This window comes from Cetorhinus maximus, chromosome 10, assembly GCF_964194155.1.
Source record: "Cetorhinus maximus chromosome 10, sCetMax3.hap1.1, whole genome shotgun sequence".
Lineage (NCBI taxonomy): Eukaryota > Metazoa > Chordata > Chondrichthyes > Lamniformes > Cetorhinidae > Cetorhinus > Cetorhinus maximus.
The window spans coordinates 70,024,182-70,049,806 of record NC_135888.1 but is presented as its reverse complement, the minus strand read 5'-3'; the positions used below and the strand labels follow the sequence as shown (position 1 = coordinate 70,049,806).

At 42.0% G+C, this 25,625-nt stretch overlaps 1 protein-coding gene across 5 annotated transcripts in view; it reads right to left on the bottom strand.

Moving 5' to 3' along the window:
- crebrf (creb3 regulatory factor) overlaps positions 1-25,625 on the bottom strand; it is a 73,332-nt gene that overhangs the window by 27,413 nt on the left and 20,294 nt on the right. For 4 of the 5 annotated variants that reach the window (XR_013577774.1, XM_078550592.1, XM_078550594.1 and 1 more), the window contains exons 2-5: positions 12,828-13,019; positions 10,194-10,319; positions 8,408-9,467; positions 6,270-6,467 (exon numbers count right to left, since the gene is read on the bottom strand). Coding sequence is in view for 4 of the 5 variants with exons in the window: in XM_078550592.1 (XP_078406718.1) it covers positions 6,270-6,467; positions 8,408-9,467; positions 10,194-10,319; positions 12,828-12,836 (1,393 nt within the window). In the remaining variant the exon portion in view is untranslated. Of the gene's footprint in view, positions 1-6,269; positions 6,468-8,407; positions 9,468-10,193; positions 10,320-12,827; positions 13,020-21,357; positions 21,379-25,625 lie in introns of those variants that run through there. The other variant, XM_078550595.1, reaches the window with a different exon arrangement.

Below are 25,625 nucleotides of genomic sequence, written 5' to 3'. Positions count from 1 at the left end.
CACGAACACTAACTCCCTCCACCACCGACAGTAGCAGCAGTGTGTACCATCTACAAGATGCACTGCAGCTATTCACCAAGACTCCTTTGACAGCAACTTCCAAACCCACAACCACTACCATCTCGAAGGACAAGGGCAGCAGATAGATGGGAATACCACCACTGCAAGTTCCCCTTGAAGCCACTCACCATCCTGACTTGGAAATATATCGCCATTCCTTCACTGTCGCTGGGTCAAAATCCTGGAACTCCCCTCTTAACAGCACTGTGGGGTGTACCTACAACACATGGACTGCAGCGGTTCAAGAAGGCAGCTCACCACCACCTTCTCAAGGGCAACTAGGGATGGGTAATAAATGCTGGCCCAGCCAGCGAAGCCCACATCCCGTGAATGAATAAAAAAGAAAAGGGAGGTCGCAATATTGATCAAGTAATCAATTATAGCAGTAAGGAGGAATTATATCTTGGAAGGATCATCAAATGAGGCCATATGGGTGAAAGCAAAAAACACAAAAGGGGAAACCACGCTGCTGGGTGTGTACTATAGGCCACCAAACAGTCAGGGAGAGATAGAGGATCAAATATGTAATCAAATTTTAGAGAAGTGTAAGGATAATAAGGCAGTAATAGGGGATTTTAACTACACAAATATTCACAGGGATAGTTTTAGTGTGCAAGGTAGGAAGGGAGAAAAATTCTTAAGTTGCATCCAGGAGAACTTTTTTAGCCAGTATGTGGAAATTCCAACAAGGGAGGGGGCAGTTCTGGACCTAACATTCGGAACTGAGCTGGGGCAGATGGAAGGCGTATCAGTAGGGGGGCATTTTGGAGATAGTGACCATAACTCAATTAGATTTAGGATAGTTATGGAAAAGGATAAGGTTGGGCTGGGAATAAAAGTTCTAAACTGGGGAAAGGCTAATTTTACTAGGATGAGATATGATTTGGCCCAAGTGGGCAGATAAAACTGTCAGAGCAGTGGAAGGCATTCAAGGAAGAAATAACGAGACTACAGGGCAAATATGCTCCTGCAAAGAGAAAAGGGGGACCAAGTCCGGAGAACCCTGGATTTTCAAGGGTTAGGATTAAGAAAAAAAGAGAAGCTTATGGCAGATACCGAGGGCTCAATACGGCAGAGTCCTAGAAGAGTATAAAAAGTGCAGGGGGGAAACTTAAAAAGGAAATTAGGAAAGAGAGTGCATGAGAAAATATTGGTGGGTAGAATAAAGGAAAACCCAAAGGATTTTTAAAAATATATAAAGAGCAAGAGAACAACTAGGGAAAGAGTAGGGGCAATTAGAGACTATTGAGGTAATGTTGTGTTGACCCAGAAGATGTGGATACAGTCCTCAATGAATACTTTGCGTTGGTCTCCACAATGGAAACGGATGACGCAGGTATAGACTTCAAGGTGGATGACTGTGAAATATTAAAGCAAATTAACATAGAAAGAGAGGAGGCACTAGTGGGTTTAGCGGCCTTAAAAGTGGATAAATCCACAGAACCGGATGAGATGTATCCCAGGCTGTTGAGGAAGGCAAGGGAAGAGATATCAGGGGCCCTGCCAGTAATTTTCAAATCCTCTCTGGCCACAGGTGAAGTGCCAGAGGACTGGAGGACTGCTAATGTTGTCCCATTATTAAAAAAGGGAGGAAAGGTTAGACCAGGAAATTTCAGTGGTGGGGAAGTTACTAGAAAGAATTCTGAGGGACAGAATATATCTGCACTTGGAGAGACATGAATTGATCAGGGATAGTCAGCATGGATTTATTAAGGGAAGGTCGTGTTTGACAAATTTGATCGAATTTTTTGGAGGTAACTAGGAGTGTTGATGAGGGTAATGCATTTGATGTCATCTACATGGACTTTAGCAAGACTTTTGATAAGGTCCCTCATGGCAGACTGGTCAAGAAAGTGAGAGTCCATGGGATCCAAGGCAAAGTGGCACGTTGGATCCAAAATTGGCTGAGAGGCAGGTGGCAGAGGGCGGTGGTAGAGGGATATTCCTGTGACTGGTAGGGTTCCACAGGGTTCGGGGCTGGGGCCCTTGCGGTTTGTGATGTACATAAATGATTTGGACTTAATTGTAGGAGGTATGATCAAGAAGTTCGCAGATGACACGAAAATTAGTAGGATGGTAAATAGTGAGGAGAATATCAATGCACTGGTCAGTTGGGCAGAGCACTGCCAAATGAAATTCAAACCAAAAAGGTGTGAGGTAATGCTTTTGGGGAGGGCTAACAAGCAAGGGATTACACTATCAACGGTAGGACCATGGAAAGCAAAGAAGATCAGAGGGACCCTGGTGTGTATTTCCACAGATCCCTGAAGGAGCAGGGCAGGTAGATGAGGCAGTTAAGATGGCATATGGGATACTTGCCTTTATTAGCCGAGGCATAGAATACAAGAGCAAGGAGGTTATGCTGGAACTGTATAATATGCTGGTTAGGCCACAAATGGAGTACTGCATGCAGTTCTCGTCATCACATTGTAGGAAGGATGTGATTGCACTGGAGAGGGTACAGAGGAGATTTACCAGGATGCTGCCTGGACTGGAGGGTCTGAGCTATGAGGAAAGATTGGATAGGCTGGGGTTGTTTCCTTGGAGCAGCGAAGGTTGAGAGGGACCTGATAGGTGCGTATAAGATTATGAGGAGCATAGATAGGGTGGATAGGAAGGCACTTTTTCCATCAGTAGAGAGGTCAATAACCAGGGGACATAGATTTAAGGTAAGAAGTAGAAGTTGAGGAGAGATCTTTTCACCCAGAGGGTGATGGGAGTCTGGAACTCACTGCCTGAAAGGGTGATTGAGTCAGAAACTCTCGTAACATTTAAGAAGTATTTAGATATTCACTTGCATTGCCATAGCCTCCAGGGCTATGGGCCAAGCGCTGGAAAATGGGATTAGTGTAGTCAGATCTTTGTTAACTGGCACGGACACGATGGGCCGAATGGCCTCCTTCTGTGCGGCAAATGTCTTTGAGTCTATCTACCTTGATCCATGCTTATGTTATATGTAGGTACATAATACATAGGCTGCATGTTCAACTGTGGATTCATTTTTAGGTGTTTACCGTAAGGTGGCATATTAGCAACTAGTCTCCTAATCGGGAATGAGTTTATTTCTTGACCTGGGTGTTTCCATTTTCTACCCCTGCATTCCAAACTATTTGTTCGTACTTAAAGGCAATATGATTTTCCACATTTTTCCCTGTCAGTAAAAATGCAAAGAGGAATGTTGGGAGAGGTTGGCTTTTTAAATAACTTCAAAATATTCTAATATGCTCCCTATCTTTTGAGCCCAGCTTTATACAAGCCATTATGACTTGAAAAGGAATGCTCAATTAGAATCCAGGAGAGATGGAGCCCACTTTAGAACCTAGCCACTTTGAGATCCCTGCATCAAGTGGTGGTGCACTATTAGACACTCTTCTAACAGCAATGTCACCTTATATTCAAGTCAGGTCTGTATTGGGTGTGGGGGGATGGTGGTGGTAAGGTTGTATCCCAGTGCCAGGTACAGTCAAAATAAGATGCTGCCGTGGAATATTGGATATAAACTAGGTAATATTGAGGCTAAGGATAATTCAAGCAGCTATATAGCTGTATAGAGTACGAGAGTAAGATTGCAAGGAACATAAAAACTGACTGTAAAAGTTTCTATAGGTATGTGAAGAGAAAAAGATTGGTGAAGACAAATGTAGGTCCCTTACAGTCAGAAACAGGGGAATTTATAATGGGGAACAAAGAAATGGCTGGCCAACTAAATACATACTTTGGTTCTGTCTTCACAAAGGAGGACACTAATAACATACCAGAAATGTTGGGCAACAAAGGGTTTAGTGAGGGGGGGAACGGAAAGAAATCAGTATTTGTAGGGAAATGGTGTTGGGGAAATTGATGGGATTGAAGGCCGATAAATCCCCGGGGCCTGATAATCTACATCCCAGAGTACTTAGGGAAGTGGCCCTAGAAGTAGTAGATGCATTGGTGGTCATCTTTCGAGATTCTATACACTCTGGAACAGTTCCTACAGATTGGAGGACAGATTGGAGGGTAGCTAATGTAACCCCACTATTTAAAAAGGGAGGCAGAGAGAAAAAAGGGAATTATAGGTCAGTCAGCCTGACTTCAGTAGTGGGGAAAATTCTAGAGTCCATTATAAAAGATTTAATAGCTGAGCACGTGGAAAACAGTGGCAGAATTGGACAGAGTCAGCATGGATTTATGAAAGGGAAATTATGCTTGACAAATCTACTGGAATTTTGAGGATGTAACTAGTAGATTCGATGAGGGGGAGCCGTGGATGTGGTTTATTTGGACTTTCAGAAGGCTTTCGACAAAGTCCCACATAAGAGATTGGCGTGTAAAATTAAAGCGCATGGGATTGGGGTTAGTGTATTGAGATGGATAGAAAACTGGGTGGCAGACAGGAAACAAAGGGTAGGAATAAACGGGTCTTTTTCCGAATGGCAGGCAGTAACTAATGGGGTACCACAGGGGTCAGTGCTGGAACCCCAATTATTCACAATATATATTAATGATTTAGATGAGGGAATTAAATGTAATATCTCCAAATTTGCAGATGACACAAAGCTGGGTGGGAGGGTGAGCTGTAAGGGGGATACAGAGATGCTTCAGTGTGATTTGGACAAGCTGAGTGAGTGGGCAAATGCATGGCAGATGCAGTATAATGTGGATAAATGTGAGGTTATCCATTTTGGTAGCAAAAACAGGAAGGCAAATTATTATCTGAATGGCTATAAATTGAGAGAGGGGAATGTGCAATGAGATATGGGTGTCTTTGTACACCAGTCACTGAAGGTAAGCATTCAGGTGCAGCAGGCGGTAAAGAAGGCAAATGGTATGTTGGCCTTCATAGCCAGAGGATTCGAGTACAGGAACAGGGGTGTCTTGCTGCAATTGTACAGGGCCTTGGTGAGACCACACCTGGAATATCGTGTGCCGTTTTGGTCTCCTTATCTGAGGAAGGATGTACTTGCTATAGAGGGAGTGCAGCAAAGGTTTAGCTGACTGATTCCTGGGATGGCGGGGCTGACAATATGAGGAGAGATTGAGCCGGTTAGGATTATATTCGCTGGAGTTCAGAAGAATGAGGGGGGATCTCATAGAAACCTATAAAATTCAAACAGGACTAGACAGGGTAGATGCTGGAAGGATGCTCCCAATGGTGGGGGAGTCCAGAACCAGGGGTCACAGTCTAAGGATATGGGGTAGACCATTTAGGACTGAGATGAAGAGAAATTTCTTCACCCAGAGTGGTGAGCCTGTGGAATTCGTTACCACAGAAAGTAGTTGAGACCAAAACATTGTATGCTTTCAAGAAGGAGTTAGACATAGCTCTTGGGGCGAAAGGGATCAAAGGGTATGGGGAGAAAGCGGGAGCAGGCTATTGAGTTGGATGATCAGCCATGATCAAAATGAATGGCGGAGCAGACTCGAAGGGCTGAATGGCCTACTCCTGCTCCTAGTTTCTAAATTTCTATATGATTTGATACACAATTATTTCAGTTGGCACACTAAAGGAAGAATGTTCAAGGACAATCTAATGGTATCTCTCCATGCCCGAGACCCTCTCTCATGGAGTTCTTGAACATTTTTTTAAAAGATTTTGTTCAACATAGTTCCAAGATTCACTCACATGGAAGAGTGCAAGTGGCAAAATCCCAAGATTGATAATCCCTTGATTCCAACATGGCAGGTTAATGACAATTGTGAGCAGTTGTTGCACTTCTTGAAACTACGTAAAGGAAGAAGATGCAAACGCTCTGATGGGTCACACTTTCTGGCATTTCTTTTGAAAACACCCAACAGGTTGTACAAAATTTGAATCCTATCACTTCTCTCCATCAGAAAAAAGGATATTTTTCAGCACTTCAACACAAGAAAGCAATGGAATTTCAATAGGAAATTCAACACTGAATTTGATGGTGGTGATGATAATGATGGGACAGGAGGAAGTACGGTAATGGAAACAAAAAGAGATGAAAAACTTTTGGAAGCTTCCTAAGGATCAGTGCTTCCCTTTTTCTCTGCTCTAGTAATGTAATATATTACTGTGCATGGATAAAGAACTAAAGAAAAATGTGCAATCTGGCAAGTAAGTAGATAAAACATTCAGACATATTAACCAAATGCTTAACAGACTAGATTGTACTTGTATTTTGTCAGAGAACGTAGCTCAAATATTGGGTTTCAAACATTCAGAAAGCAAAGCCCAAATTAAATTATAATTTCCTTCAGCTTACCATGGTGTAAACCATTTTTCTGATACATATTACTAGGCAAAGTATCTCTATCCCATTCAGAAGGCTTTAACATTCGATCTTGCTTGGGTGGTGGAATCAGCTGTTCACTGTACTCCCAGAAATATCTTCTTTTGCTCCTTTTTCTGGAAACACCTGTTACTGCATCTTTCACATCTTCTACGGTGTCATTTTCAAATCCTGTACAGGAGAACACAATATTGATGACATTCTGAAACTAGCACCATAAGAAAATAGCATCAACCATTACAGACAAGGAACATAGATAAGAGCAGTTTCTTTTAGATATACATTGGAATTAATGTGAAAAACATAAATTGTTTTCATCACACTGATAAACTTAAATTCCTAATTTAAGCTAGGCATATTTTTTGTTTCTTTACTTGTCCCATTACTCCTTTCTTTGGCCATTCCCCACCAACTCTTTTGTCATTTAAACTTTCCTGCCTTCCACCCTATCATAGATCTTCTTTTTTGTTCTTTTTCTATCCTTGTCCCTTTCACTTTTGAATACCTATATCTCTAACTTTACTCAGTTCTGATGAAATGTCATCGACCTGAAACATTAACTCTGTTTCTCTCACCACAGATACTGCCAGACCTATTGAGTATTTCCAGCATTTTTTGTTTTTATTTCAGATTACCTGCATCTGCAATATTTTGCTCTATTTGTAGGGTTCTTGGCTTTATGAATAGAGCAACAGAATACAAATGCAAGGAAGTTATGCTAGTTAGCCCTCAGCTGGAGTATTGCATTCAATTCTAGGCACTGCACTTTAGGAAGGATGCCAAGGTCTTTCAGAGGGTGCAGAAGAAATTTACTAGAATCGTACCATGGATAAAGGACTTCTGTTATGTGGTCGGAGTGAAGAAGCTGGGGCTGTTCTCCTTATGGCACAGAAATTTAGGATAAAGGTGTGATAAGAGGTTTTCAAAATCATGAATGCTTTTAACATAATAAAGAAATCGAAACTCACCATCATTCTGACTCACCCACAATCCTGACTTGGAAATCTATTGCCATTCCTTCACTGTCGCTGGGTCAAAATCCTGGAACTCCCTCCCTAACAGCACTGAGGGTGTACTTGCGCCACATGGACCACAGTGGTTCAAGGCGGCAGCTCACCGCCACCTTCTGACGGGCAATGAAGGATGGGCAATAAATGCTGGCCTAGCCAGTGATGCCCACATCCCATGAAAGAATTTTAAAAATACTGTTTCCAGTGACTTTCAAGAAGGTTCAATAACCAGAGGATAGGGATTTAAGGTGACTGGTAAAAGAAGCAGAGGTGACATAAGGAAACTTTACAAAAAAGGTGAGTTGTTGTGATCTGGAATATACTGTCTGAAAAGGTGGTAGAAGCAGATTCAATAGTAACATGAAAAAGGGAACTGGATATATACTTGAAAGGAAAATATTAACACAGATATGGGGAAAGAGCAAGATAGACCAGGTTGCTTTTTTTCTGTGCTGCAATCTTTTTACAATTCTATGATATATAAAAATACAACCAACCTCATTTTATTTGTACTCATCTGGTACTTCAATTGCATTAAAAAACCTGTGCCAACCATTTCTTACATTTAGCCAGTACCGGCTGATCAACGCTGTATTACCGTGCCATATAACATATATTCTCCATTTTGGTTACTTACTCCAAATATCATTTGTGTTACCTTTTCTCATATAAAACCACATGTGCTGCCTATTGATCCTGTTACCTTATAAATATAAACCCTTCTGAATCTGATTGTATTGCTCTCCATTATTTCCTTTGCATTTCAGCGATATTTTAAATAACCTCCACCAGTTATTAATTTATATTGAAAATAGCAATAGGCTCTGTATGAAACAGGATGCCAAAACCAAATAATAAGAGGAAACTCTGTAATTTGACAATAATCTGAACCCAAAGCTGTAAAGTGCATGAGTAATGAACATATAAGTACATGAATTCTGATGTTAGATCAAACAGGGTTGGAGGAGGCTGCTGTGGAGTATAAACACCAGCATAGGCCAACTGAGCCAAATGACCGCCTTTGGTGTTGCAAATACTGTGCATAGTTAGAGAAGGATGAAACATTACTATTTCAGTTTTAACACAATAAATCTCAAGTACCTGGTTCAGAGAAGGTGTCACTGACATCATCATCCTTGTCTTCCTCCTCATCATCATCATCGTCATCTTCCTCATTATCACTGTACTCATGCTCACTACCAAATCCTTCATCATGGTCCTCATCGTCTTCTTCATCTTCATCATCTTCTGCTTCCTGCTCAATACTAGGAGACTGTTCATTCAAACCATCAGAAACAAACAAAGAATAATTGTGCTCTTCCTTTTTCTGAGTATGATCAGAGACAGGTGGTGATAAAATTTCGACTGTTTCAGTTTGAGTATTCAGGTCATTGGCTTCTTTGAATACTGTGGGTGTTTTATTGGAGTAAATACTTTCTGCACTCTTTTTCTCTAGTTTCCTGACTGCAGTTCCAATATCACTACAACAGGAATCATCTGGTAAGTCACTGTGAACCTGGGTAGCACCCAAAGTTGATTTACCAAGTGGTGCTGGATTGATCCACACTTTAGCTTTTTTAACAAAGTCTTTGTTATCCACAAGAACAGACCCTATTTTGGTGTTAAGGGGCTGAAGTTTGTTGCTGATGTCCACAGTTGCATTTGAACAAACAGATTTGGCTACCTTTTGGGTAGTCTCAGGTAAGCACGCATCTATACAGGGACTTCTGGCAGATGACACTGGTGGCGCTGCCCTATTTGTTGTAAGTTTTTTCCCAGCCAAGGAAGAGGTTAATGAATTCTGATTTAAACTCTTCAATAAATCGGGATGATATAATGAATCTAAAACAGGCTGTGAATCTTCGCAGTTTAGCTGGGCCAAAGTTGGCGTCCTGCTGATGACCTCTTCGTTTTGATAAGGACTGGAAAAGTCATCTAGCCCAAGGAAGTCCACTTCCTTAGTTCCCCAAATGTCATAGCTAGTTAATTTGGTGTATTTTGTTAAGTCTTCCCAGCATGTGTCCCACTGCTCCCAGTTTGAATTATAGGAAGGATCCGAATCTAATAGTTCATTTAAAGGCTCTAAAATTTCAATGTCTTTACAATCTCCCAAAGTAAGAGGATCATCTCTTGAGCTCTGAGTGTAAGTCATCTCTCGATCCTGAAAGAAATGAAAACATTCTATTAAAAACAAGGCATTATGTAGATTGGGGAAAACAAAAAAAATTCTCAAAGTAAGTTTTCCCCTCCTGCCCAGACAACAGAAATAAGTTTTATAATGTAACCAGAATGCTATTTAACTACAGCTGGAAGATATGGTCGATTCAACTCTGCACAGCATTCTTAAGATTGTAGTTGTGTTTGTTCACAACTGGATTGCTGACCCTAGTGGGTAAAGAAACCTTGGCATATAGACAGAAAAAAAAAAATGCAGATTTAATTCACAATTTGTTTTAAACTGCCTGATTTCAGCTGGGGCCCCAGGAGGGTCATGACTTTTTGTCTTGGTACCCCACAATCAGTTAGGCAAATAAAACATTAACAAAATTCCCTCTCTCAGTGCTATTCAATAACCCCTACTAGAAAATAGTGTGTGGACTCTGGAATAGATAGAATCAGCCTTTATAGTAATCTTGCTCTCAGGGTTAACAGCCTGCAAACACATCTCATCTAGAACTAAATATGAAGAATGGCCAGCTGTGCAAAATATTAAGAGTGGGTCTGAAATCAATGGAACCATACCCCATAAAAAGCTAGTGCCTTCAAGACAAATAGGGAGACAACTGGAAAAAAATACAGAAAACTACAAAGAGTAAAATTAGCACGTAGCAAATGAAACATCCAGAGTAAACAAGCTGTTGATTTATTTGTATACTATAAATCTTACCAGTTCGTACATGAAATCAGGATCCGAATTATTCCCCAACAAATCTGTACTGGTTAAGGCCTGGTCTGGAAATGGGCGGTTACAAAAGGCATCCCCAAATGGAGGATCCATTCCACTAATGTTGGGCTATAAAATAAAAGGATACCCAAAGCATTAATAGAGTAGTTTATTAAAAATATTTTTATGTACACAACTGAGATTTATTTGCAGTAATCATGAAGTTGTGCTACTAATGTTTTGTGAATTATGACAGCGTGTTATTCCTTACTCTTGCGCCCTTGATGCTTAAAACTTCCTATTCTGAGTTTTGAAATAACCTCCCATACTAAAAACATAATTTTGCGCCACTCCAAATTCAGTTCCACACCTTACAAAATTACAACTAATATTAAAGTACATTATGGAATCAAACACACTAATGCTTCACCTGAAACTGCCAGAATTCAATTTACCTGTGAGCACTTAACAGTTTTCTGATAGCAAGAGTGAAAAATATTGAGATGAAAAGCAGGTACCAGGATCAGTGCTTTTGCCAATCTACAAAATCAGTATAAAAACCTGGCTCAGAAAGTTGCACAGATTTTCTTTTCTTCCCAATTGCCAAAATTAGGTAGTTGGTAAGAAGGAAGGAAAGGAAACAGTGTATTGGTGTAGAATGTGTTGCAGTGTTACAGCGTTTATTATGTTGTATGTTGTAGTGAGGGTGGAGAATAGATATCATTTCACTCTTCCACAGCATAACCTAACTTAAGATGTAATGAGCCTGTGTAAAGTGAAAGCATGTTGCTTTTTGTGGTAATAGAGATACTTAGCTTGCTTTGTGCAAATATAAATGCAGTCGCAACCGACAGTCTAGGAGGACCTCAATCTAGAGGTATCCTAGTACCTTTACTAGCGTAAAAGGTAAAAGATATTTCATAGAAACTGGGAAGGAATGTGGAATGAGACTGAGAGCAATCCAGTTGTCATGATCCCACCTTGGCATAGTCCATGTTGGGGCCAATGACATCAAAAGGAAAAGGATGGAAGGAGAAGGGCTCCATGGATAGCATTTTCAGGATTACTACTTGAGCCACATGCTTACTGGCATAAGGATAGGCAGATCATGAAGGTGAATATACAGCTGAAAGACTAGTGTCTATCAAGACACTGGCACACCTAATGGGACAGGAAAGAGCTGTAGTACTGGGGCCTGGTGAAAAGGATGCAAGTTTGAAGGTGAAAGAAATAGGAAATAAGAATACCAGTTAGGTAAAGGAAAGGAACAAGGGTAACATAAATGGCCAGGGAATAAATACGGTTTATGAAAAACCAAAAAAGGACAGTTAAAAATAGAGGAGAAGGAACTACCTATAGACAAACTAAACTGTCTGAATAGCAACATACACAACATCCAAAATAAAACGGCGGAACTGGAAACAATAATCTATAACAAAGAACCAGATGTAGTAGGAATAACCGAAACATGACTAAAGAACAGGAATGCCAACCAAATATTGGAGGTTATAGCATAACCAGAAAGGATAGGGAAGAAAGATGGGGTGGGGAGCTTCACTATTTAAAGATAACAATGGTAGTAGAATAAAACCATAACAAACAGAAATTTAGAAACAATTCATGTGGATTGAAATAAAAAGATAAAGAGGAATCTATCACACTAATAGGAGTATACTTGTCTCCACACTATAATGAGAATATAGAGACACAGGTGTAGGTGCAAACAAATTTTACTAGAATAATAACAGGACTGAAAGGTTATACCTAACAGGTAAAATTGAACAGGCTTTGCTCTTCTTTTTCCAAAGAAACCTGATAGAGGCCTTCAAGAATATGAAAGGGTTTAATAAGGTAGCCCATCAAAAGATGTTTCCATTGTGAAGAGACCAGAACTACAGGCCATGGTAGTCATTAATAAACCCAATAGGGAACCGAAGAAACTTCTTTACCCAGAGTGTATGTGAATGTGGAACTCACCACCACAAGGAGTAGCTGAGGTGAATAGCATTGATGCATATAATGAGAAGCTGTAACAGACACATGAGGGAGAAAGGAACATAAAAACATATTAATGGAGTTAGATAAAGAAGGAAAGAGGTTCATGCAGAGCATAACAATGGTATGTATCAGATGGACTGAATGACATGTTCCTGTGCTGTAAATGCTAATCAATACTATTCATATATGATTTTAAAGTAAAATTTGCTGAAAAACAAAATCATGTATCATAGCCTTCAAGCCATCAGGTAGACTTCCAACCATAAAACAAGTAATAATAACGATGATGAAAAATGCAACATTTTAACTATTTTATCCTCTAGATTATAAACCGCTTTTCAAATTCATCTGCACAGCAGCATTGAAATGTGTTATATACCTGCATTAATTATCTCTCTACATCAATAGTACATATTTTATTCTTGTTTTAATTCAAATTCTAAAGCAGGTGGCAAAATCATAACCATTCTAATTTTGTATGAAAAGCTAAAATTTCAGTCTTTGGGTGCAAATAGCAATGTATTTTTTTTTAAATATTGTAAACTGCGATTCAAATACCTTCTGAGTGCAAGCAAACAGTGCAGTGTTACAGGAATGCTTCAAAGTTAGGATCTGTACGGTAAGAGTTTACAAACCTACCTGCGGCATTGCCAAGCCCACATCTGCTTTATCCAAGAGAATTTTTTTCTGCTGTTTTGGTGGAGTCGTTTCCAGTTTTACTAAATGATTGAAGTGGTGAACGAATGTGTCAATAGTAAGGTCAGCTGTCAGAACACAAAAGTCACTGCACTGAAGTTTTTTCTGGTCAGCTATTCTTTTTAATTCACGAGCCTAACAGGAAAAAAGGCATATATACAATTAGAACAAAGTCCAATATACTGTATCATATTACTTAAATCACAAGATTAAATTCTGCTGAATATTCTGCATTTTTATTTCTTTATATCAATTTTCTTGCCTTCCCTCCTGAAGACTAACCCTTGTTGTGGTACAGTTCCTCAAGACACCTGCAACTTTTCAAAAACTCGCTTAAATAGGCTTCTACGTACATTTGACTATCTTGGTACTAAAAATAGGTTGTAATTCTAATGCATGATCTTAAGGTCAATTTCTAGGAAAGATAGAACAAATGAAACTATCAGGAATGACGGGACAATGGAGTGCCAACTGTTAGCAACATTTTACGGTAACATTTAGTGAAAATTTGGATATTACTCTGAGCAACTAAACTTTTCTAAACGGTCTCCTCTACATTGGAGAGATCAAACGCAAACTGGGCGACCGCTTTGCAGAACACCTGCGTTCTGTCCGCAAGAAAGACCCAAACCTCCCTGTCGCTTGCCATTTTAACACTCCACCCTGCTCTCTTGCCCACATGTCTGTCCTTGGCTTGCTGCATTGTTCCAGTGAAGCCCAACACAAACTGGAGGAACAGCACCTCATCTTCCAACTAGGCACTTTACAGACTTCCGGACTGAATTTTGAATTCAACAACTTTAGATCTTGAACTCCCTCCTCCATCACCACCCCCTTTCTGTTTCTTCTCCCTTCCTTTTGTTTTTTCCAATAATTTATATAGATTTTTCTTTTCCCACCTATTTCCATTATTTTAAAATCTATACCTTTTATGCCCTGTTAGTCTTTCCACCCCCACTAGAGCTGTACCTTGTGTGTCCTGCCATCCATTCTTAATTAGCACATTCGTTTAGATAATATCACCACCTTCAGCACCTCTTTGTTCTTTTGTCTGTGACATCTTTTGATTATCTGCTCCTATCACTGCTTGCTTGTCCCTACAACCACACCACCGCCCCCCACCACACTTCTCTCCCCCCACCTTAAACCAACTTATATTTCACCCCTCTCCTAATATTACTCAGTTCTGTTGGAGGGTCATGAGGACTCGAAACGTCAACTTTTTTCTTCTCCGCCAATGCTGCCAGACCTGCTGAGTTTTTCCAGGTAATTCTATTTTTGTTTTGGATTTCCAGCATCCGCAGTTTTTTGTTTTTAACTAAACTTTTCTGTTGGCCATTAAACAAACATTGTTTCTGTTTTTCCAGAATAGGAATCAAATATATTTTAAACAGCCACCCCCTCCCCAAGCCAATGTGGTGCAATGGAAAGGGACTGCAAGAGTATTTAGTGCACAAATAATTATCTGGCATATCAACAATCCTTTGCCTTCATGCATGAAAGGATTCTGAAAATACACAAGTAAAACTTGTGGCCATCTGGATGATACATGCAAGAAAAAGTTGGACACCATAAGCTTCTAATACAAGTAAATTACAAAGCATTTTTAAGCAGAAATTTTGGACAAAAATAGTATCTGCCTGAATGCCTCAAATTGTACAATGCACTGTCCTGAGCCTGAAATTAAGCAGATAATCATCTCAAATTCAGTAAATCAAATTACTTTGTTCCAAAACCACACACATTTGCAGCAAGGAAGACAATCCTGCTTTTTACTCAGCTGGTAACACTGCCTCGAAGTCAGATGCCAATGGGTTCAAACCCCATCCTAAATTTTAAAGAATCATGCAGACAGATACTTTAGCACACTATGATTTCAGTGCTGTATTGTTGAAGGCGTAGTCCTTCAGGTAGGAGATAAACCATCTGCATGCTCTATTGGGTACAGTGAATGTAAAGCTATAGCACTCTTCAAAGAACATTCTGACCAATATCCTTTCACTAACCAAAATACTGACAGTCTAATGATCTGTTGAATTTATTGTCTGAGATGCTATATCCAGGTAACAAAAGCAACTACACTTCAAATAAAAAGCAATTAATTGGATGTGAAGTCATCTGGGACATCCTGAGGGGCATGATTAAGCTTTTTTTACTATTTGTTCATGGGATGTGGGCATCACTGGCAATTCCAGCATTTATTGACCACCCCTAATAACCCTAGAAAAGGTGGAGGTGAGCTGGCTTCTTACATCACTGCAGCCCATATGTGAAGGTACTCCCACAGGGAGTTAAGGAGGGAATTACAGGACTTTGACGCAGCTATAGTGAAGAACCAGAGATTTATTGACAAGCCAGGACTCTGTGTGGCTTGGGAGAAGAATTTGCAGGTTGTGGTGTTCCTATGCACCTGCTGCTGTTGTTCTTCATGACAGTAGCAATGTAGATACAAAATTGGCTGAGGGAAAGGAAACAGAGTAATAGTTAAATGGATATTTTTCAGGCTGGAAGGAGGTTTGTAATGGAGCTCCCCGGGGTCTGTATTGGTACCTTCGCTTTATATATGGTGTGCAGGGGACAATTGCAAAGTTTGCTGATGACACAAAATTTGGGAGAATTGTAAACTGCGAGGACAGTGTAGAACTTCAAAAGGACACTGACACATTGGTGGAGTGGGCCAATAGGTGGCAGATGAAGTCCAACGTGGAGAAGTGTGAGGTGGATACACTTTGGTACAAAGAACATGGAGAGGCAGGATAAAATAATGGATACAATTCTAAAGGGTGTGCAGGAGCAGAGGGGTCTGGGTGTTTATGTACATAAGTTATTAAAGGTGGCAGGACAGATAGAGAGAGCTGTTTCTAAAGCATACAGTATTCTAGGCTTCATCAATAGGAGGCATAGAGTAAAAGAGCAGGGAGGTTTTGATGAACTTATATAAGACATTGGTTAGGCCTCAGCTGGAGTATTGTGTGCAGTTCTGGGTGCCACACTATTGGAAGGATGTGAATGCATTGGAGAGAGTGAAGAAGAGGTATACGAGGATGATTCTAGGATTGAAATACTTCAGTTATGAGGAAAGATCGGAGAAGTTGAGACTGTTTTCCTTAGAGAGGAGAAGGCTAAGAGGACTTTTCAAAATCATGAGGGGACTGGACAGAGTAGATAGGAAGAAACTGTTCCTGCTCATAAATGGATCGAGAACCAGAGGGCACAGTTTTAAACGGTTTAGCAAAAGAAGCAAATGCGAGGTGAGAAAAAAACTTTTTCACATAACGAGTAGTTACGGTTTGGAATGCACTTCCTGGAAGTGTGGCGGAGGTAGGTTCAATTGAAGCATTCAAGAGGGCATTGGATGATTAGTTAAATAGAAACAACGTGCAGGGTTATGAGGAAAAGGCAGGAGATTGGCACTAAGTTAAAATGCTCAGAGAGCTGGTGCAGACATGATGGGCCAAATGCCTTCCTTCTGCACCATAACAATTCTGAGATTCTGGTAGAGATTTTAGGATTGGAAGATTCTGTCAAAACAACCTTACCAAAATTCAACTGCCATAAGCTATCCGATTGCCCAGCCTCTAGGAGTGCTGCAAAGACACTGGGGTGAAATTTTAGCAGAACAAACACAAATAAGAGTAAAGGCAGGGTACTGAACCAGCACCAATTTTATCTCAGGCAACTGAGAAATGTGTAGTCAGTGGAACACTCATGTGTGCCAGGGGATTGGTTAGAAGCCCAGAAAGAAGAAACTGGGGAAAGAGTGCGGTCTTAAAATGTTTAGTCAGAGAAAAATTGGTGGGGCAAACAGCCAAGAAAATCAAGAACAGGTTCAGCGCAACACGTTTATTAGCAAGTTGGGGCCCCGAGAGCCCATAAGCTACCAGGCAACAAAGTATAAATATGATCACAATTTATACCATTGACTGTAGCACAAATATTAAATAGAAATATAATTTTGAAACAAGTTGAGAAACTTACAGGCAAATTACGAAGTAGCTGAAGTTGCCAGAGAGGAAGTTTTGAGGTTAATGCAGGCTCAGCAATGGGAACAGGAAGCACCACAGTGCCATCTACTGGAAGATCTACAACTACATCATTATAGGAAATGCTTTACATAAGAATTCCAATCTTAAATGCATACGTAGACAGTTTCCACTATATACAGACATAAAAAGCATTATACCCAATTGCAATACAGGAAGGAAGATTTGTGGTCAGTAAATGATCCCATGGGTGAGACTTTGAATACATCAACAGATATATTTTGCCTATGCAACAGTGAAAGAAATTCATGAAAATATTCCAAGTACTACAACATTTGAGAGCTACGATAAGGGACTATACTGTGCTAATAAGAAACCCACATTTAAGCCTGCAATTTTAGAGTGAATTGATCATTCCCATGATTTCAATGTGTCTGGAAGCGCTAAAACAGTCAACTGCAGATTTAGCAATCAAGCATCAATTAGAAGCAATTTTCCTGTAGTGGTGTATGTAATGTAGGCATTGAGTACACTGACTGACACACAACAAAGTTTCAAGTTGGCTCAAAGACCAAGGGAAAGAGTGTACAGGTTTTCAGGCATGGCACTAGAGGTCCTGGTGGAGACCGGATGTCCTACGACAGATGTGGAAGGAGATGGACCAGTCGAGGCAGATCCTCACAGCGAGACGCACCAGGCACTATTGGGCAGCAGCCACACTGGGTGGGACACATCAGGTGCCACCTTGCCTGCAGGTTGGGGAGGGTGGAGGCAAGGCTGCACATTCATTTTGTTGTAGAGGAGTCAGATGAGGGCCTTGCAAGGCCAAACTTCAGAAGATGGCGAGTGGGTTTGACAACCCAAATGCCTGGCGCAATAGACAGCTGGCCTGAAAACTTAGGGTTGTGGCGGGAGATGGAGGAGCCCACTTCTAGGTTGGTCCATGGCTTGACGTACAGTCTGGAACAGGTCCTGTCCAGTGTGGAGAGCCTGAGCAATTCCAGCCATTGACGTGTGGAGCCCGACATCATACTGCATCCGACGACACGTGTCACAGCTTCCACTGCAACCATTGCAGCTTCCAATTAACTCCAAAGTACTGCAACAGATGCCCAAACAGCTTCCATTGCTGATCCACAGAAAATGCAGACAGTGCAAAGTGCTGCAGTGGAGTCCTAGGCAGCTGCCATTGGAGCTCTGGGCTCCTTAGTTGAAAGGGGCTTGCACACAGTGTCGCAGATGCCCAAAGATTTGCCCCCCAGCAGATCACTAGGTTGGCTGAACAGAAAAGCCCAAGGTAGTAGCTTGGAAATCATGAAGCAGGAAACCATTGGCCTCTCTCCAGATGGCAGAGTTCCTGCTCCCTCCCCACCACTCAGCTGCCTGTCAGCCAGGCAGCCCAGACTTCTTAAGCCCTTGCTGAGACGGTGGAACAAAAAGCAAGACCATTGCAGCCCATAGCCTCTTGAGGGCGTCATAGAAGGATACCTGAACTGCCCTCTTCAGATCTCAGCAGTCATCCACCTCGTATGCTCCTCCACTCAGGCTGTACTTCATATAAATGCCAGAGTAGGCAAGAGCACTTGTAGCTGCTAAGGGTACACACCAGGATGAATAGTTTAATATTTCTAAGTGCTGTTGGTTGTATCATGTTATTTTTGCTGTAGATAAAGAGTGATGTTGGTACTCAGGTAGAGATAGAATTTTTTTCATAGTGATCTTCCTGGGAAAGGGGGTTAAAGGGATTTAATGCAAATGGTTGAACGGATGAATCCTCAGGCATGGAAGGTAAGATGTGATAATTATTTCAAAGTCTGACAGTGGAGGGTGTCTCTCAAAAGTGGTCTTCAATTAGATGGCAGAGTGTCCTTTCCAGGTGTAGTCTACCTGGGAACCGTCTGGTGATCTCAAGGTCCTCATCTGCCTCCTCTGCTGGCGCCTGAGCTTGATCCTCGGACACAATTGCAGTGGTAATTGTCAATTCCAGTGCCTTCACAAAATCCTCCAAATCCTGTGGCAAGAAAGGCAGTCCAATAGCAGCTTCCCCTCCCAAGCAAACATGCCAGAATTGAGGCGCTAGTCAGCTAGTCAATCAAAACCAATTCCGCAGGGCAGGACATGTCATTTGTAATAAAAGCAAAGAACTGCGGATGCTGGAAATCCAAAACAGAAACAAAAACAAAAATACTGGAAAAACTCAGCATGTCTGGCAGCATCGGTGGAGAGGAGCACAGTTGACGTTTCGAGTCCACATGACTCTTCAACAGAACTAATTAAAAATAGAGAGGGGGTGAAATATAAGCTGGTTTTGGGGTGGGGGGTGGGGTTGGGACAAGAAGAGCTAGGTAGAGGGCCAGTGATAGGTGGCGATAACCAAAAGATGTCATAGACAAAAGGACAAAGAGGTGTTGAAGGTGGTGATATTATCTAAAGGAATGTGCTAATTAAGGGTAGAAAGCAGGACATCAAGGTACAGATAGCCCTAGTGGGGGTGGGGTGGGGTGAAGGAATCGAAAAAGGCTAAAAGGTAGAGATAAAACAATGGATGGAAATAGGTGGGAAAAGAAAAATCTATATAAATTATTGGAAAAAACAAAAAGGAGGGGGAAAAATCAGAAAGGGGGTGGGGATGGAGGAAAGAGTTCATGATCTAAAGTTGTTGAACTCAATATTCAGTCCGGAAGGCTGTAAAGTGCCTAGTCAGAAGATGAGGTGCTGTTCCTCCAGTTTGCGTTGAGCTTCACTGGAACAATGCAGCAAGCCAAGGACGGACATGTGGGCATGAGAGCAGGGTGGAGTGTTGAAATGGCAAGCGACAGGGAGGTCTGGGTAATGCTTGCGGACAGACCAAAGGTGTTCTGCAAAGCGGTCACCCAGTCTGCGTTTGGTCTCTCCAATGTAGAGGAAACCGCACCTCCGTGACACCCTGGTCCACTCCTCCATCACCTCCTACACCTCAACCCCCTCCCACGGCACCTTCCCATGCAACCGCAGAAGGCCCCTTCACTTACCCTCTCCTCACCGTCCAAGGGCCCAAACACTCATTTCAAGTGAAGCAGCATTTCACTTGCACTTTCCTCAACTTAGTCTACTGCATTCGTTGCTCCCAATGCGGTTTCCTCTACATTGGAGAGACCAAACGCAGACTGGGTGATCGCTTTGCAGAACACCTTCGGTCTGTCCGCAAGCATTACCCAGGCTTCCCTGTCACTTGCCATTTCAACACTCCATCCTGCTCTCATGCCCACATGTCCGTCCTTGGCTTGCTGCATTGTTCAAGTGAAGCTCAACGCAAACTGGAGGAACAGCACCTCATCTTCCGACTGGGCGCTTTACAGCCTTCCGGACTGAATATTGAGTTCAACAACTTTAGATCATGAACTCTCACCTCCATCCCCACCCACTTTCTGATTTTTCCCCCTCCTTTTTGTTTTTTCCAATAATTTATATAGATTTTTCTTTTCCCACCTATTTTTATTATTTTTAAATGTGTTTCCAACCATTGTTTTATCTCTACCTTTTAGCCTTTTTCGATTCCTTCACCCCACCCCACCCCCACTAGGGCTATCTGTACCTTGCTTGTCCTGCTTTCTACCCTTAATTAGCACATTCCTTTAGATAATATCACCACCTTCAACACCTCTTTGTCCTTTTGTCTGTGACATCTTTTGGTTATCTCCACCTATCACTGGTCCTCTACCTAGCTCTTCTTGTCCCAACCCCCCCCACCCGCCCCCCCACCTTAAACCAGCTTATATTTCACCCCTTCTCTATTTTTAATTAGTTCTGTTGAAGAGTCATACGGACTTGAAACGTCAACTGTGCTCCTCTCCACCGATCATGTCATTTGTATGCCTATTACCAGACTCTAAGCAATTGCTCTACTTGGAACTCGCCATGGCAGGAGACTCCCAGGAGGTCATCGGAATTTAGGAATCCCTGAAGAGACCAAACATCCCCAATGACTCATGTCTTATAACCTTGGAGAAGGTTCATTCAGGAAGATACCAAGCAGAGACACTTCATCAGGAACACACAAAGGCAAAGTCAAGGTGAAGGAGAGAACACACAAACCTCCAAACAACTCATCTACCTGACCCTCCAGCACCACCTGCCCCACATGTGACAGAGTCTGCAGATTGCTCATTGGACTTATCAACCATCTCAGAACCCATCGAACCAGAGTAGAAGGAAGTCATCCTCAACCCCAAGGGACTGCCAAAAAGGAACTGTCAATTATTTATTAATTATGTTTAATTGTATACAGATGGTGGACATTAACAGGGCAGACAGTAGGGTAATGGTAATGTCACTGAGCTAGTAATTCAAAGGCCCAGCCAATCCAAGAGACATGGATTCAAATCCCACCACAGCATCTGGTGTAATTTAAATTCAAATAATAAAATCTGGAATATAAAAGGTAGTCATCAGCTGTCATAACCCATCTGATTCAATAAAGTCCTTTAGGAAAGGAAATCTGTCATCCTTACCTGCTCTGGCCCACATGTGACTCCAGACCCACAGTAATGTGGTTGACTCTTAACTGCCCACTGAAATGGCCTAGTAAGCCACTCAGTTCAAGGGCAATTAGGGATGGGAAACAAATGCTGGCCTTGTCAGTGAAGCCCACATCCACGAAAGAAGGAAAAAAAACACAGACTAAAATTGTGGTTGTTGGGTGAGGAGGTATATGCTTGAAATCTGTAACTCTAGAAGTATACAAAGATTGGTTCCAGTTCTGTCCATCACCAACAGGCTTTCTGGAATAGAACCTGGGAGCAGACAATGGTTACCTAAAGGTGAAAGTTAGAGAAGAAGAAAAACATTTTCAGTCTTAAAAGCTACAATCCTAGTAGCCAAAAGAAATGGCAGAAAGCAAGTGTAAATTGCTACGGTATGGTTAAGTTCTGAGTCTGAACCACTTGACCAGTGGAAAAGCAAAGTGGATATATGGACAAGGGTTACAAAAGAGGAAACAGGGCAATGTCTTGACATTGTCGCTTCCTACCAGAAGCAAGAAGTATTTCGCGAGTTGAACTCAAGAACACAAGAGGGGCAGGAGTAGACCATATGGGTTGTCGAAGCTGCTCCACCATTCAATGCAATCATGGCTGATTTTGGGCTTCAACTCCACTTTCCCATCTGCTCTCCATACCCTCAATTCCAAGAGACCAAACATTTGTCTATACCAGGCTTAAATATATTTAACAAATTGAGCATCCACAACACTCTGGGGTTAGGAATTCCGAAGATTCACAACCCTTTGAGTGAAGTTATTTCTCCTCATCTCAGTACTAAATGATCAACCCCTTATCCTGAGGCTGTATCATGGTTTACATTCCTTGACCAGCTGAAACAGTCTCTCAATGTCTACTCAGGATCTTGTATATTTCAATGAGATCACCTCATTCTTACAACCTCCAGAGAATAAAAGCCAAACCCCCTCATCCCAGGGACCAATTTAGTGAATCTTTGTTCTAGTGCCTCAAATGCAAGTCAATTGCATAGTGATGACGGTTAACCCTTCTATTAGACTTCTTGAGTAAAATTTATAAGAAAGATGATCTACTAAATGTCTCTGAGCCATGGTAGACTTTGAAAACATATGGTTATTCTATGGAGGCATATACAACAACAACTTACATTTATATAGCACATTTAATGTAATGTACATCCCATGGCACTTCACCGCATCATTATTAAACAAAGTCTCACACTGAGCCACATAGGGAGATATTTGATCAAGCTTTTTGTCATCTGACCTAAGAGGTAGGTTTTAAGGCGTATCTTAAAGGAGGTAAGCAAGGAGGAAAGGTATAGGCAGGGAATTCCAGAGCTTGGAGCCTAGGTAGCTAAAGGGATAGCCACCAATGGTGGAGCAATTATGATTAGGGATGTTCAAGGGGCCAGAATTAGAGAAGAGCACATATCTCACAGGGTTGTAGGATTGAGGGAGATTACAGAGATAGGGAGGGACTTGAAAACAAGGATAAAAATGTTAAACTCAAGACAGTCCTTGACCGGGAGCCAATATAAGTCAGCGAGCACTGGCAATGATAGGGGAATGGGAATTGCTGCAAGTTAAGAACGAGTAGCAGAATTTTGGGTGGCCTCAAATTTACGGAGGGTAGAATTTTGGAGACAAAACAGGAGTGCATTGGAATAGTTGAACCTAGAGGTAATAAAAGCATGGATGCGGGTTTCACAGCGGATGAGATGAGAAGGGGCAAAGTCAGGCGATATTACGGAAGTACAAATAGGCAGCCTTAAAGATACCACAAATATGAGGTTGGAAGTTCGTCTCAGGATCAAATGTGACACCAGGGTAGCAAAGAGACTGGCTTAATCTCAGACTATTTCCAAAGAAAGGGATGGAGTCAGTAGCTAGAGCATGGAGTCTGGACGGAGGGACGAAAATAATGGCTTCAGACGTACCAATATATAACTGGAAGAAATTTCTGCTCATCCAGTACCTGAAGTTGGAGAAGTCGAGAGAGATGGTGGTGCAATAGAACTGCATACATTTTTTTTTAAACTTATTCTTTCATGGGATGTGGACATCACTGGCAAGGCTAGTATTTGTTGCCCATTCCTAAATGGGTTTGAATGGAGTGGCTTGCTAGGCCAATTCAGAGGCACATAAGAGCACATTGCTGTGGATCTGGAATCACACCTAGGACAGATCAGGCAAGGACAGCAGAATTCCTTCCCTAAAGGACATTAGTGAACCAGATGGGCTTTTACAACAATCGGTGATAGCTTCATGGTCACCCTTACTGAGACTAGCTTCAATTCCATTAATTGAATTTAAATTCCACCAACTGCCATGATGGGATTTGAACCCATGTGCCCAGAGAACTGGCCTGGGCCTCTGGATTACCAGTCCAGTGACATTACCACGATGCCACCAGCTCCCCCGCGTGAAAACTAATGTGCCTTTGAGTGTCACCAAGGAACAGCACGTAGAAGAGAAATAGAAGGGGGCCAAGGATTGATAATTTGGCGTAACTGTGTGGGAGCAGGAAAAGAAGCCAATGTCAGTGATTTTCTAGCAACCATTCTAGATAAGAACAGAATCATGCCAGAGCAATCTCACCTGGCTGGATGACAGTGGGGACATGTTGGAGCACGATGGTGCAGTAAACCCTGTCAAAGGCTGCGGACAAGTCAAGAAGGACAAGGAAGGAGAGTTTATCTTTGTCACAGTCATATAGGACGTCATCTGAGAGTTTCACAAGAGCCATTTCGGTCCTGTGGCAAAGGCAGAAACCTGATTGGAGATTCAAACATGGCATTCTGGGAAAGATGGGAATGGATTTGGAAGGTGACAACACATTCAAAGACTTTGGAGAGGAAAGCGAGGTTGGAGATGGGATGGTAGTTTGCAAAGATGGAGGGGTCAAGGGTTAGTTTTTTGGGAGGAAGAAGGGTGATGACAGCAGATTTAAAAGAGAGGGACAACACCTTAAGACAGAACCGTTTACAATATCGTCTAACAAGGGGACCAGGAGGGGCAGTTGAAACAGCAGCAGTTTAGTGGGAATAGGATCAAAGGAACAGGAGGTGGGGCTCATGGACAAGATGAGTTCAGAGAGGGCATGAGGGGAAATAGGAGAGAAACTCATGAAAACTCTAGCAAGTTCAGGGCTAGAGCAGGGAGGGAGCATTACAGAAGTTTTGGCCAGGCAGGCTAGTGGGAGGGAGGGTGACAGCAGAGACAGCTGATCATATTGCCTCAATCTTAGTGACAAAGAAGTCCATGAGTTTCTCACACTTTTGTTGAAGAGGAGAGTGGAGGGGGTAGGGGAAGGGGGATTTAAGAAGATGGTCTGTAGTCGAGAACATAATCTTTGCATTCTAGGATGATCCTGGAATAATGAGTAGTTTGAGCAGATCGAGAGTAGGATCCAGCACTGTTTGAAGGCCATATTCTTTCAAGTCTGCATCCCTTGGACTTTAGTGAGAGAAGAGGGCCATATGGGGGGAATGGCCAGGATGAGCAAGGGTAACGGTTTTATTCAGGACCAGGATATCAAAGGTGACGGTAAGGGCGCAGTTGAGTAAATCAGTAGCTGCAGAAAAGTTGCAGCAAATAGAGGGTCAAGGCTAAATAGTTGGGATTTTGAAAGTGCTGTTCTAAGTGAATTGGGGAAAAGCTTTTCCCAAGGATGGATACAGAAGGAGGTAGGGTTGGGGTATGGAAGGTGGCCGTGGGTGGTGAGTGATGCAAGAAAGTGATCAGAGTTAGTGTTATCTGAGATTGAAGTTACGGGGGCAGCAAGACCATGTGCAATGGCAAGATCAAGGGGGTAGCCGTGAATATGGGTTGAGGAGTTTACATGGCGGGAGAGATTTAGGGAGGATAAAAGGGCAGCGAACTCAGAGGGTCGAAATCAGGATGAGTGGAGATAAAGGTTGAAATCATAGAGGATGAGAAATTGTTCGGTGCCAAGGCTGAGGGGGGAAAACAGTGAAAAAAACCTCGGTGATACAATAAAAATGTTATCTTTTTTTTTTAAAAATGAGATGTGGGCATCGCTAGCTAGGCCAGCATTTTACTGATCATCCCTAATTGCCCTTGAGAAGGTGGTGGTGAGCAGCCGCCTTGAACCGCTGCAGTCCCTGTAGTGTAAGTACACCCACAGTGTTGTTAGGGAGGGAGATCCAGGATTTTCATCCAGCAACAGTGAAGGAACAGCAGTGTTTCAAGTCAGGATGGTGAGTGGCTTGGAGGGGAACTTCCAGGTGGTAGCGTTCC